The sequence below is a fragment of the Lissotriton vulgaris genome, chromosome 10 (assembly GCF_964263255.1).
Source record: "Lissotriton vulgaris chromosome 10, aLisVul1.2, whole genome shotgun sequence".
Classification (NCBI taxonomy): domain Eukaryota; kingdom Metazoa; phylum Chordata; class Amphibia; order Caudata; family Salamandridae; genus Lissotriton; species Lissotriton vulgaris.
In genome coordinates this window covers 599,345,799-599,360,553 of record NC_141698.1, presented here as the reverse complement: position 1 = coordinate 599,360,553, position 14,755 = coordinate 599,345,799, and the positions used below count along the sequence as shown (strand labels likewise).

General features: G+C 44.4%; 1 protein-coding gene across 1 annotated transcript in view; it reads left to right on the top strand.

Moving 5' to 3' along the window:
- LOC147688566 (BOS complex subunit NOMO1-like) overlaps positions 1-13,508 on the top strand; it is a 301,458-nt gene extending 287,950 nt beyond the window's left edge. Inside the window, exons 30-31 of the mRNA XM_086941434.1 lie at positions 2,815-2,907; positions 13,017-13,508. Of these exons, the coding sequence (XP_086797560.1) occupies positions 2,815-2,907; positions 13,017-13,148 (225 nt within the window). The 3' untranslated portion in view covers positions 13,149-13,508. The remainder of the gene's footprint in view (positions 1-2,814; positions 2,908-13,016) is intronic.
- The last annotated feature ends 1,247 nt before the right edge of the window (positions 13,509-14,755 follow it).

Here is a 14,755-nt window from a genome sequence, read left to right as displayed (position 1 = left end):
CAAGGGACGACCGTTCCAAGAGCCTGTGCCACAGATCATCCTGACAACGGACGCTTCTCTCCAGGGATGGGGAGCTCATGTACTCCATTACACTGTGCAGGGACTATGGATGCAACAGCAGAGGAAGATGCACATCAATGTTCTGGAACTGATGGCGATCTTCATGGCACTAAAAGCCTTCAAAGTACATCTGTGCAACAAGGTCGTGTTGATCCGGACGGACAACATGGCGGTCATGTACTACATTCAAAAGCAGGGAGGAACACACTCTCCGCAGCTGTCTCATCTGGCTCAGAGCATGTGGAAGTGGGCCATTCAGAGGAACATCTTCCTCATGGCGGAACACCTTCCGGGCAAGGACAATCAGATGGCGGACCTGCTCAGCAGGTACAGCCACCAAATGCATGAGTGGGAGATACATGCATCAGTACTCCAACCGTGCTTCCAAAGGTGGGGTCATCCAGAGATAGACCTGTTCGCCACAAGGGAGAACGCAAAATGCCAAAGCTTCGCCGCCAGGTTCCCACACCCACAGTCGCAGGGCAATGCGATATGGATGAACTGGTCAGGCAAATTTGCGTACGCTTTTCCCCCAGCACCTCTGATACCGCTGGTGGCACGCAAGCTCAGGCAGCACTCGATGACTCTCATCCTGGTTGCTCCAACGTGGGCTCGCCAGCCATGGTACACCACGTTTCTGGAACTGTCCGTGGTACCGCATCAAAGGCTACGCCTCACACCCAGCCTTCTGACGCAGAGCCATAGCGACATTCAGCATCCAGATCCGCAACAGCTCAACCTGGCGATCTGGCGCCTGAGGTCTTAGAGTTTGGCTACCTACACTTGCCTCCTGACTGTATGGACATCATTTGGGAGGCAAGGAAGCCCACCACAAGAGCATGCTATATAGCAAAGTGGAAGCGGTTTGTCATTTATTGTGCAAACCACAACATTAACCCGCTAGATGCATCTATTCAGAACATCATTTGTTATCTTTTCCATTTGTGCAAATGTAATCTGGCCTATGCTTCCATTCGCATACATCTATCCGCAATGGCCGCTTATCTCCAGAACAGGCAGCACCTCTCACTTTTCAGGGTGCCTGCCATTAAGGCCTTTCTAGAAGGACTCAAACGAGTCATTCCTCCGCGGACTCCACCAGCTCCGGAGTGGAACCTCAATGTGGTCCTCACCCGGCTGATGGGTCCTCCCTTTGAACCACTACATTCCTGCGAGATTCAATTCTTGACGTGGAAAGTGGCTTTCCTTATAGCGATTACATAGCTGCGACGAGTTAGTGAGCTACAAGCACTAACTATCCAAGAGCCATTTATTCAAATTCATTCTAACAGGGTGGTGCTTCGCACTAACTTTAAATTCCTTCCCAAGGTAGTGTCTCAATTCCATATTAACCAAACTATTGAATTGCCTGTTTTCTTCCAAAATCCTGAGTCATTGGCATAGAGAATGCTCCACACCCTTGACGTCAAGAGGGCCCTGATGTATTACATCGATAGGACCAAGGATTTTAGGAAATCTAAACAACTCTTTGTTGCTTTTGTGCCACAACACAAAGGTAACCCCATTTGCAAGGCTGGTATAGCTAGGTGGATCGTTAAATGTATTCAGATCTGCTATCTGAAAGCCAAGCGTACTCTCACCATTCCACCAAGGGCCCACTCCACCAGAAAGTTGGGGGCCTCCATGGCTTTCCTTGGAAATATTCCTTTGGAAGACATATGTAGAGCAGCCACATGGTCTACCACACACACATTTACAAAGCATTATTGTGTTGATGTGCACTCCAAACAGCAGGCAGCTGTAGGGCAGGCTGTTCTAAAAACACTTTCCAAACTGCTGCAGCTGGCACGGGCGGCCGCCGTTAATGGAGGGACTGCTATGTATTCTATGCACAGATATGAATTCAGCAGCCCACATGCCTCGAACCGAATATGCTACTTACCAGTATGCATCTGTTCTTGGCATGTAGGGCTGCTGACATTCATATCGCCCGCCCTCCTCCCCGGCACCCGTAGCAGCTGCAGGATTCACATATACTTCTAGCATGGTCATCATTCACTTGGCCACAATGGCTAAAAACAATCTGAGGATGGAGTCGATGCCCATGCGCACTGTAGTCCAGGGGAGGAGCCACCTATCTCGTGATACTTCGAAGACTCTTCCAGGACAACAATGTGCAATCATCCGGACCCAACACTAGGCGGCGATCTATGCACAGATATGAATGTCAGCAGCCCTACATGCCAAGAACAGATGCATACTGGTAAGTAGCATATTCGTTACTATGCCAAAGTCAATTTACTTACTGTTGAAAAATGCGCAATATGTGACAGCCTTTATGGTTGTCACTCAAGTTAAAGGACAATGGCATCACTGTGCACAGACAATGACGTTTTTGTCTTTCGTTTTTCAAACCAGCGGGTGTAAATATCTCGGGGTACTTGAATCAAGAAAGATCAAACAGATAAAAAAAGTCGGGAAAAGCACAATGAGTATTAAGGGTTAGGGTTAAGATGACATAAAAATTACAAGTCAGAAATCGTAAATATTTAGAGTAAATGTTTAAGCTGAAGGAAGAGGGGGTTATAAACCCCCTTACAATTTTTTAAGTTACTTTGTTATAAAAAGAAAGAACATTTATTGTGATGAGACTCCGACCTCATGAAAATAATGCCTCGCGGTTGACAAAAAATAATGGAGTCACCCAGATTATTCTGAAATTGAGATTTGATCCTAAGCTAAGAACATTGCATCCTTATCAGCTTGCTGCAATTTCTCTTTTGCTGTTTGCAGAGAAAGTTACCTGAACAGGATATTGCCCAAGGTTCTTACATGGCACTGCCTCTGATCCTGCTCTTGATGCTCGCAGGCTACAACCATGAAAAGGTAGGAATACTACAGTGATGGGATTTTGAATTTTGCTCTCAATGGATTGATTTTCTACTACCTTTAATGCAGTGCCCTTTTTTATTATTTGATTATTTCAAAGTATGTTACACGGTAAGCGAAGAGTAAATGTACTTTACCTAAAGGTGTTGGCAACTTTTATAGCACATGGGTGTGCTGCATGGATATCCATCCCCCGTCCCGGTTTTGTGATATTTGTTTGCATTTGAAGATATACAACTCCCAACTAGAGGACCACTCCCCTAACTCTGTGTAGTAACCAGTTAACTCCCGCACAAGTAGCGGCACATTGTTCTTTCTCCTTTTAACTTTTTTCTGGTGAGCTTTCACCTCTACTATTTATGTATTGAGCTTGCGATCCTGAAATGGGCCAGTAGATGCTATGTTTAATCTCCTTATACAGAAAGCGGAATTTGGAGGAAGTCTAGCTGCGCAGACAGTGAACTGCTCATACTGCAGTCAGTGGTGTGAAAGAGGGAGTGCTGTTAGGCACCTCCACCATTCTCCTTGCACAGGATTTACCACCATCTCTGGGAAGCAGAGGATCCATAGCCATCAAATTGAGAAGCTAACAAGCCTGGGCCTAGAAAAAAGCCGGAACTGACACCTCCTTGCTGGGAGGTGATGAGTACTGGCCATAATGGAAAAGTTTCCGAAGGAGATGACCCGCTGGAGCTTGATTAGACAAGAGGTGCTGGAGCCAGGACCGGCTTTAGGGCAGTGCGACTGGTGCGGCTGCACTGGGCGCTGACCTATGGTGGGGGCGCCGACCTCATGAGAGGGGGGCACTTGTTTAGCAATAACTTACAATTGGAGTGATGAGGGACACTTATGCCTGGTGGTAGTGAGAGAATCGAGGAGGTGGTCATGGGGTGCACGGGTGCAAAAGATGAGTATCGCACTAGCTGTCCCCAGCGCTAAAGCCGGTCCTGGCTGGAGCTGATTTGCACAAGGTGTAGTGCTGCCCACCCGAATGTCATTTTTTGCTGCTTGGTGATTAGAGATGCCGGAGCTAGGATAGCAGAGACCTGTGCTTTTGGGGCGGAGTGATTAGGTGACGCTGAGTGCTGCTGAGGTACTATGCCAACCTTTGAGGCACCCTGAAGGGGATCAGAAGGTGCCAGAGAGAGAGGGAGACGGTGAGGTGCCCTGACTACTTATACCACATACGGTGACTGTTAGGCTGCAAGTCTCCCTTAGAAGGCCTCTACAGGTGACATTTCCTCTGTGCCAGCTGTTAATGTTTCCGACCTCTCCTGGTGCCCCTGGGACCATCTGGAACAAACACCACACAACACCTTGGGTCTAGTAAAAGAGGTAAAAAATGAGCAAAGGAAAGGGCAAGCTGGGATGAAAATATGTCAACAGGTTAAGATGACCGCCACCTCATTTAGAGAGGAGAAAACTTCGTTGCCAAAACCCATCATTCACAGGTTGTGAGATATCATCATTTGGGTCTGGCCTCCTCTCGCTCAGGTACTCAGTTTAGGAAATTGACTAAGATACCATAAGCTGCTTTCAAATCTAGAGGATGGCCGATGACTCCGCAGAGTGCACCATGAAACCCAGAGGCATATATTCTTGCTGAATGAAGAGGGTTTCTAAAGAAGGAAGAAAAAGTGCAGCGCTAAATCATACGAAAAAAGGTGTATTAAAAATGACTAAGGGAACTCTATAACAATTTTATTCTCAGAGTGCCCTTGTCATAGTTAAAAAGCAGTGTGTTAACACTTGTAAAGGTCAAGTGTTAAGCGATGGATTAGGTTGACCTGTTTCTGCCCTCACAAGGATCGAACAATATCGGGGCATTCCTCAGGACCAAATGAGCAAAAAATATATATACAGCTGCTGCTAAATGTCAAAAAGTGAAAAACAAAACAGTGATGAATATCAAATTGAACAGTTCATATACTCCACCGATAATATCCAGCTTGACAACAGTGGAACAGATAATCGGTTACCCACATCAGTTGGGTGTCACCCTCACCTCTACCTGGTAACTACTCAGGGAAGGGGGCCCGCTCTATCCGTCGGTACCCCGGGACGGTCTAGGAGTAATGACCGGAACTGTCAGCGGGTGTGACATGAGCACCCTGTGGCGTGAAGAGTGTCTCTATTGGAGACACTTGCGTGTGTAAGCCTAATTCAAATTGAAAGGTGCTTTCTTTATCCATTTACGTTCTAAAGTGGCATTTCCACTTTGATACCAATGCCATTAACTTCATGTTAATTGTAATGTGGATGGTGAGAAATAGCTGTGCTGCTGGGGCAGGGCATAAATGCCCCTGCAATAAGGTTTTATTTCTGTCTAGATAAAGGGGTTGATACTATCTTTTATTTCAGAAAAAATCTTGTCTCCATAAGTCCTCCCATTGGTGGACATTTATAAGTGCTGGCAGAAACTGTGGTGTTCTACCCGACACTGTCCCAGATTTAAGTTTCCAGGTGTCACTCATAACTTCTATATTTCTGTGTGGACGGTGGGCACATTGTAAATTTGGGATGTGGGTAGTGGGGAAACTCATAGCATGGAGTAGCAGGGTGTTATTCAGGATATTTACTGCTGTGTAGTACATTATGGAATAATAATGGCTCAGAGGTGTTGCGAATTGCTGTGGAAAGCATTATTTTTTTTATAGTTTGACTGACAAGCAATGGCCGGGGGGAGGGGGGGGGGGGTACAAAAAAGCCCAGTCATTTAAACTGTTCTCATGTAATGTGACTGGCATGGGGGTTAGGATTAAATGCGAATGATGCTGAACTTGCTAGATAGGTATGGAGTTTACGCTGGAAACGCAGTTGCTGAATCTTGATCCAACCTTTGGGGAGAGTTTCATTTATAGTAGGGGTTCCGGGTATACGAGGCGGCATAATAATAAACAAACTTGCCAAATGACCAGTTATTTCACCATGAAATTCAGTTATAAGTTATAGGGTTCCTTACTCTAGCACTCACACCACTGACTATCTACCAATAGGAAATATAAGGGTACAATTAAGATGGGGATAAGTTCTAAAATTTCTCAAGGCACCTGAGGAAATTGTTTTTACATACATGAATAGGGGGTTGGGAATAAAAATAATGAAATTGTTACTCCCCTATACACATTTTTAAGCCTGTGATGTCTCTTCTACTCCAGTAATTGCGAAGGCTTCTGAATGCAAACATAACACACTACACCACCCAAGTGGAAAAAATCGTAACTTTGTTTTTTTGTACATGGAATGATACGCCAACCTCTTCACCTATCGAGACCTCTTAATGACGCTCAGTACACACTATTGGGATGGTTGTAGCTGCCTTGGAGGTACCCAGTAGTGAAGCGTGCCACTGAAAGTGGGTGAGGGTTGCCTTCCTTTTTAGGAATACCCACGAGCGAGGAAGCAAGAGACTTTCTTTAGGAGTTTGGCCCCATACCACTTATCGCTCTAATTGAAGCTATTATAACATTAACTTCAACCTTGAGTGCCCTGATACTTTTTTGTTCTTAACTAATTATGCAGGAGGATGTCCTACAGCCTCCATTTAATGAAGAATGTAGTTCCCAATCCTGTTCTAGTAAATGGTACCTGGGTGGGTAACACGTTATTCTGCTCCTTCATCTTGACTAGCAGTCTAGTGTGTTGTTTGGATAGGCTAAGGTAAACTATACTGACGTTCTCCCAAATACTATTCATCATTGCAGGAGATGTGTATTTAGTACTGTCAGTGGAAATAGATAGATCTGGAATGAGAGTGTGCTCATAAAGAGTCCCTCAAAATTGTCAAATTAGCTAATGCTGAAGGTTGTGTGCTTGGAAAGAAACCCTGGAGATGGGCAATACTAATACTACTCTAGGGTTCATAGAAGCTTCTTCAGGATAGACCTCTGCCTAGCTGCTTAGAGCCACAGACAGGTGTGTTGTAAGCTTCAAGATGTGTGGTTTCTGGTGAGGTGTGTATGAGTCATTGACCTTTGTGGGTGGTGTCTCATGGAAGGGATAGATGTGGTTCCCAGCAGTGGACTGTAGATCAATGGAACTTGTTATGGAAAATTTCTGTATTAGTCAAACTGAAGGTAACCACAGATTATTAATTTAAAGAAAATGTTGGTCGGTGTGCTCTGAAGTCACGGCATGGGAAGCATTTGTGATGGGTTTAAGGGGACTGACAATCTTGTAGAGTTTCTAAACCTTCGAGAGAGGGGATGAGTAATGAGAGAGGCTATGGAGACTCTGTTGGCTTAAAGTATCATTGTAAAACAATTTTGGTTTCGCTGGTGCACTCCTTCGTTAATCTGAGTTCTCTGTGTATACATTTTTGAGCCAGCTTATTAGAAACTGCTTTGCGTGCTACACAGTATTTGAAGGCTGCCGATCCCCCATTTTGAATGATCAAAAAGTGTTCAAGTAGACATGTACCTGAGTAACAGTGTGCACAGCTGTGTCTGAAACAATTTTTTTCAATCCTTGCAAGAAAATAACCCAAATTTTGACCACATAGTCAATCAACATTTCTTTAAATTTTCATTGTTATTGATGAACATATATCATTGTGGCAAGTCATCTGTGGTAATTCCGTCCAATTCACTTCAATGTACAACAGCAACATAAATTACAAAGTACAAAATCATAATATGGATGGACACATTCTTCTTCGATTTTACTCCGTCTTATTCATGCTGTGCCCTATGCATTTTGGGGCTCATGGTCCCTTCTTCAGGGGCCTCCGAAACATGTTTAAATAAAACCACATATTAAATCAGTGTCCCTGTTTAAGTCATCACAAGCTACCAACAGCTTCTTGCAACCTTCTGGGTTAATTGCAAAGCTCATGCAACCTTTGTCAATTAATAAAGTAACTGACACTGGTTATATCCACATTTACTATCATTAAGCTCTTGGTGTTAATGCAAGAAGTATAAAAATATGCGTAGTGACTACTCTCCAGTATACTCAAGTGTGTCTACGAATGAACTCAGTGAGTGATTCATTTGTAGATACATTTGAGTAGACTGGAGAGTAGTGACTACGCATATTTGTTTGGGATGTTACCATGGTGGAATACTGTTGAAGAAAATGTGGCAGACATTGGTGAATTCTCATAATATCAGGATCACACAAGGGTATTACATAGTGCTAAGATGGCTGCTGCAAAGCACAGGAGTAACAACACAGGAGTAAAGTGCATCTGTGGGAGCACCCAACAAGACAACCATGGGAGAACGGGGTAGGACAATAGACTGAATACCATGGACCAGTACTCGATCCTCCTAGGTCAGCCCCATGCGACATGCAAGAATTCACATTAATAGAATTGCATTTCGAACATGGTCCTTGGGAGGCATCTGCAAATTTGGTTAAGTGCTCGGGACTGATGTAGGGACAGTGCATCAATTTAAAGTTTAAAAGTTGATGACGATATGTAAGAGGGGCCTCTCCTCTCGTACCTGTTCAGAGCAATGAGATCAGCATTTACCAGAAATGGGTCCCCCCAGATCTCTCTCCCTGTCGTACCTGCTACAATAGGACTAGCATGATGTTTGGGAAATGACTTTTGCATACAGTCAATGAATGAATTGGTTCATGTCTCCTTGGTGCATGTATTGCGTAAGAACTTAAAATTCAGGCAGCGGTTTGCGGAAGTCTGGGTAAACAGCTCTCACCACTGAACATAGGCAGTTTGTAGAGTAAAGTGGCCTGGGAGATGGTCCTGCTCAGCCCTAAAAATCGGCCAGCTTCAGAGTGCTGGCAGGAGCTGAGAATTTGGTGATTCTTTCTATGGGACAAGGCCCACCAGGCGAGGCCTGTCATACCGACCGTGTCAACATTGTCCATTTGTACAGAGGGTTGCTTGCAAAGAACACTCCATTTAGGCATGGAATGCATGATCGTTTGCTCGATCCAGACATGTTTTGGCACCTTAGTATCCAGAAGTCAATAAATAATTGACCTGCAAGTCCTGTACCGCCAGACCACCGTCTCTCAAAGGCTGGTTCCTCACACCCCATAGGTGACACCGCTGTTTACCTCCCTACCAGACGGCTGTTAAAACGGCTTGGCGGGGGTCCCAGTACCCAAGGGTAAATTAAACTTTAATACCTGGGCCTCCGGCAGCGCTTGTTTTAGCAGTTTTTGGCTTCAAGGTGGAGAAGTGGCAAGGGGTTGACCAGCTTTTCTGGGCAGAGCCTGCTCTGGACCTGTAGTGCCTCCTTCGCATACCGGTCAAGCGTGTTTTTGAGAAGGGAATCCCCCCTCTCACACATAGATAAACACTTTAGGGCGTGTATACACAGTCTGAATTACACACCCACTAGTTTTAGTCACACCCACACCGTTATTTAGGTCCTGAAGAAAGCCAGCATATTCATAAGGCACTGGCTGAAACATGTCGACCCACCACTGGATGTGAGAGGTCGTAACTCGCCTCCAACATCCAATAGCCTTATTTTTTAACCGCTGACGGAGGCCCAGGTATTAAAGTTTAATTTACCCTTGGGTACTGGGACCCCCGCCAAGCCGTTTTAACATCACTACCCTGACACTCCTCACTGCACACTCAGCAACATACCTGCTCCGCTGTAATCAGGCGTCAAAGCACACCCGGGACACGCTAGGTGTCACTGGGTGGGCCCGATGATGAAGCATGCCACCAACTAGGTTGGTGGGTGAGGGCTTCATGAACACACCTACCAGGTGTTCCCACCCCCTGACGAAACATACCCGAGTCCTTTACTTTTGGTAATTTTGTAATAGATGAGCTAGTCTCCTTTTGATTAATCATATATAAACCTCGGGGATACGGACTAGCTACCTGGTCCTCTCTCTCTCTCTTGATACGCATTCAGTGATGGCATTCTGCCCTTTCACAAGGAGCACATCCATGCACAAAGTAAACCCATTAAGTTATAGAGACTACTATGGCGATTTGTGCATTTTGATACCAGGAATATTTTTGCCTTTAGACAATTTTTGTTTTAGATTGATGAGGGCCCAGCATCTTCGCCAAAAATAAAGTTTTGCCAAAGTCATGACAAGACAAAACGAGCTCTGACAAAGTCAAAAGGCTGGTGGCCAACGCAGATTTATTGCTTTGCCAGTGCCCGTTTTCTATTTTGGGAGGCGTAGGTGCAAGGGTCTAAGTGCTTCGTAGACCTTTATTCAGAGTTTATTGGAAGGAATGTGCTATTTTTGGCACCTGATCTATAATCAGACCCTGGGGTACGTTATTTATCAAGTGCGATATGTAACACCTATTCAGGGGAACAACTAAGGTGATTCTCCAGGGCTATCAGTTTCAATGGTGGACTGACAAAATAAAATACTTGGGTGTACTCATTACCCAAGAGTTGGAAAACAGGGTCTCTGCCAATCTAGGCTCTCTTCTCACCAAGACTGAGCGGAATTCTAGATATGGTACGTGTTAAATATATCTCTGTGGGGGCAGGCTTCAAGATGATGGTTGCTCTCAGTTATACATAAGTCTGGGCATGCAGCCCATACTTGTCTAGATGCCAGTGCTTAATTTGAGCCGGTGGGGGCACCTGCACTTATTTTTGGGGACCAGCACTTATTTTTCCGCACCAGACATTTAGTGATAGCAAGAGAAAGAGAAACACAGATAATGAAAGACTTAGTAGGAGAAAGATGGAAAAACCGTCACAAAGGAAGACAGCCGGAACCTGCAACAGTGAAATAAAGGGGAATATACTGTCTGGTAGTGGATTAAAGAGTCATGAGATGAATTACAGGCTACACAGCTTTATTGGTAGTGGATTAAAAAGTCATGAGATCAATTGAAGGCTACACAGCTTTATTATTCGGGTTGCTGACATTTAGTTGCATTGCCGCAGGCTTCTGAGCAGACCTGTGGGCACCGGCGCTCTTGCATTTACAAACTAAGCACTGCCGGATGCCACTGCCATGTGTGATCAATAGTGACATCAAAGCGTTCGTGTGGAGCACATGCGCCCATGATTGCACATTTCTAAGCTATTAGCACAGGGGAAAAAGTAAGGCCTTTGTCTACCATGAATAGAGTACTATTTATTATGTAGCCTTTCATCTGTCACTGTTGGCCTATATGTGGCCTTAAACTAAAGATCTCTGGTTATGGGTTTCCATAGGACACTCACTCATACCTAACGAGGTTGGACTTCAACTACTATACAGTCATAAGACGCCCACACGTGCTTCCTCCAATCCTGTTTTCAGGCCATGATGTAAACCTGGTTACATGCCCACAACATATTGCAGGTGTGCTTAGGACTGATCGCCATGGCCCCACTGTGGCATAATGCCAGCATTTGTATAGCGGGACTGCCCATTTATTGGAAGATTTGGGAACAAGCAGGCCCTCACACCCTTGACCAACTTTTGTTGCAGGGGGAGGTGAAGCCTTTTGAGTCACTTCGCCAGCAGCACCACATTCCACATACACAGCAGTGGTAATATTTGCAGTTAGTCCTCTGCCTCAATAGCCTCCCGGGGCCCTAACCTTGGCATGTCCCAGATTCATTCATTCAACAATATCTAAAGCACTGGGGTCCGTATAAGTGGGGGGGTGGGGTGATCTCTGGATTTTATCATCTTTTAGCACATCAACTGCATTCAGAACCTCTCCTCCATATTTACAAACGACATGACCACATTTTATAGGGATGATGTTAAGTTGACTAATGGGAAGAAATTATCGAACACATTGACAGGTGTGTGAGGGAATCCAAGATGAAATTCACCCTTTTTGAATCCCTACAGGACTGATATGGGACCCCACAAAAACGATTCATGATTAGGGCATTACATAAGTTGAATTGTTGGAAATGTGTTCACTCAGGCTTTGATACTTCTTACATCCTGTTTGACTGCCCTGGTCCAGGTAGGCTATACTGTAGTTGCTGTGTTGAACGTGACAGTGTCCTTCACCTAGTGGCTAGCATTACTGGATACCATGGACGCCCGCACCCTTTCGACCCATGAACGGCATTTGCTGGCCTCCGCAGTTGCTACGGGCAGAATTTATATTCGAATGAATTTGCAGTTTCCTTGGATACCCATCCATAAGTACTAGAGGTGCAACTAGAGCCAAATTTCCAGGGGGGTGGGAGGACGGAGAGGATAAGAATTTTTTTGGGGGGTGGCTAATTCTTCCAGCAATAGGCAGAGTGGAGATGCAGGGGCTCTTAGAAGGGGTGAAAAACCAACAAAGCCTCATTAACAAGCAAATGGTATTTTAAAGACCTGTGAAGTACTCTGGTGCAGCTGTGTGTGTGCCCGGGCAGCTGTGTCAGCCCGGGCTGCCACACACAACTGGGGGCCTGAAGCCCTTTGAGCCCAATGGGCGTTGCACGCCTGATAAGTGCATCACTGAGATGTACAAAATAGGGTTGTTTGAGAATTGATATATAAGGCCCAAGATGTTGCCTCACAGACCTTTCTGTATATTTGGTTCTCGTTTCTCACAGTGTCTGTGTTCCCCACCCCCAACCACCCTCCACCCCCATGCTGCTTTGTACTCCTAGCATCACCGCTACTCTTATGCCGTCCCCATTAACTTAAGGACCGGTATTTGTGGTTGGTTATCTATATTGTATATTTTGGACTTTCCCCATATGGTGGTGTCTTTTAATTTTTCTTTATCATTCCTTGAACTGATACATAAAGAATACAAAAAAAATCACTTATTACTAGTTTTTGGGGAATAATATATGGATGTTGGTGGTTACTGCACCAACATCTGCATGGTGCTAATAACATATAGGTTTTCTCCAGTTAAATTCCAACATGTTTGGCCTGACGACATGTAATGAAGGGTTAGATGTTGACACACCCTCTAATTATCACCCCACTCAGAATTCCGATCCCTATGCAGGCTTGAGTTTACTCCGAGATCCTACAATTCCGACCAATTTTAATTAGACCCCCAGGCAATGCTAGGCATAAAGCCCCAGCCTCCAAGGCCCCAGACCCTCCTTCCACATAATCGTTTTTGAGAAGCTGGAAGGTCTGATAATTTCTCTAGTGAAAGTCTAATTTTGTTATCAAATGTAAAGGTTTTTTTAAGAATTGAATAGCACACCAAAGCAATGGTATTTCTTCTTCTCTTCCAGCTTCTTCCATTGCTGTCTCAGCTAACAAACCGACTGCAAGGAGTTCGCGCCCTCGGACAGACGAGTTCTGACTCCAGCAGCGCGGAGGAAGCCAAAAGACTTGCAAAACGGCAAAAGACGCGGCGAACGTGATGTGAAGTGGTCACGTCAAGGTTCTTCGACGTAAAACGTGACCCATGAGGTTTTTACTGGCACAAACTTCAGTATTGATGGAACTCTGGACCCTTGCATTTTTTGACACATTTTCATACTGATTCGTTAACTTTTTTTCTCAAACAGAAAACTATTTTCAGTTTTTACGTTTTGTATGGATTCACACTATTTCTGTAATTTAACATAGAATGAAATTGACTGATGGTAAATAATTTCTTCACTGAAGATAATTTATTTGTTTCGCATCACTGGAAAACACCCAATGGTATTAAAGCGGGATACAGCTATTTATCTTCAAAACTGATCTTTGTAATAAAATGTGACGTAATGACCTTTTTATCCATGGGATTACACTGTGTTTATTTTTATATAGAGTCGATTTAATAACATTGACAAAGCCAATAGATCTCGTCTATGGGAGAGCTATTAACTTTTCCTATGTTTTTTAGCTATGTTGTACAGCAGCGTGATTTCTATTTAGCATGGCTAAAAGTTGGTGGCGTAGAGGAGAGTGGAGTTACGTAGAATGAAGTGACTGGAGTGGCGTAGAGTGGTTTATAGTAGAGTGGCCTGGCGTAGATTGAAGTGACATGGCTTAGAGTGGAGTGGCATAGAGTGGCTTAGAGTAGAGTGGCATGATTTGATTGGAGTGGAGTGGAGTGGCTTGGAGTGGAGTAGTGTAGAATATAGTGGTGCAGCATATAATGGAATAGCTTAAGAGTAGAATGGCGTACAGTAGTCCAGGTGTGAGTGTAAGTAATCTAAACAAGGAACCAAATTTAACATAAATGCAAAGGTATGAGGCATAAATAGGATGAAGGGCTGAAAGGAAACGAAAATAGGCATGCGGCAGCAAGCATCATGAAGGTGTGAATGCTTTAGTGTGGCATTTATACATTATAATTGTGTAATCCAACCCACGTAAAATGTAATTTCATTTTAGTTGTACTAGTAGGATAAAAGATGCAGGCCTAAACAAACAATACCCAAAAATGCAATTGAAAACAACGAATGGAGAAAGTAGCACGAGAACTGGAAACAGAGGAAGTGTTCTGAAATACGTATGTGTATGGTGATAAGCAATATAAAAATGGAAGCAGTGAAAGAAATAGTACCTGAATCACAGTGTGAGAAGCTGACGGACACTAATTTAGATGAATCAATCTGTGCTTGGTACATGCTGCACACAAAGAAGAGGACACTTGGCAGGTGCTGGCCAATTAGAAGGCCTCAATGAGTGACACTGATGCTAACGAATGGTAAGCAATGGAGAGGCGCTCCTAGACCTTTATAGTAAACAATTCACATCCATGAAGACAACATGCAGTCCGCAGGAGAGGCGGAGAATTGACACTAGGTGCAAGCATGACTTGACATTCCTGTCGTCAGCACATTTGAGATTGCACACTCGTTTAGCACAGGTGAAATGAAAGCTGTGATTTACCTAATGGCTGTCCATTCTCTTACTACATTTTCAGCTACTACATCAGATCCATTCTAATCAGCCGCTTAGGTCTTGGTTATATAATATTGTGCATGTGTGTATTCTGTTCCGGATGTGTGTAGTGAGCTTCCCAGCTCTGGAA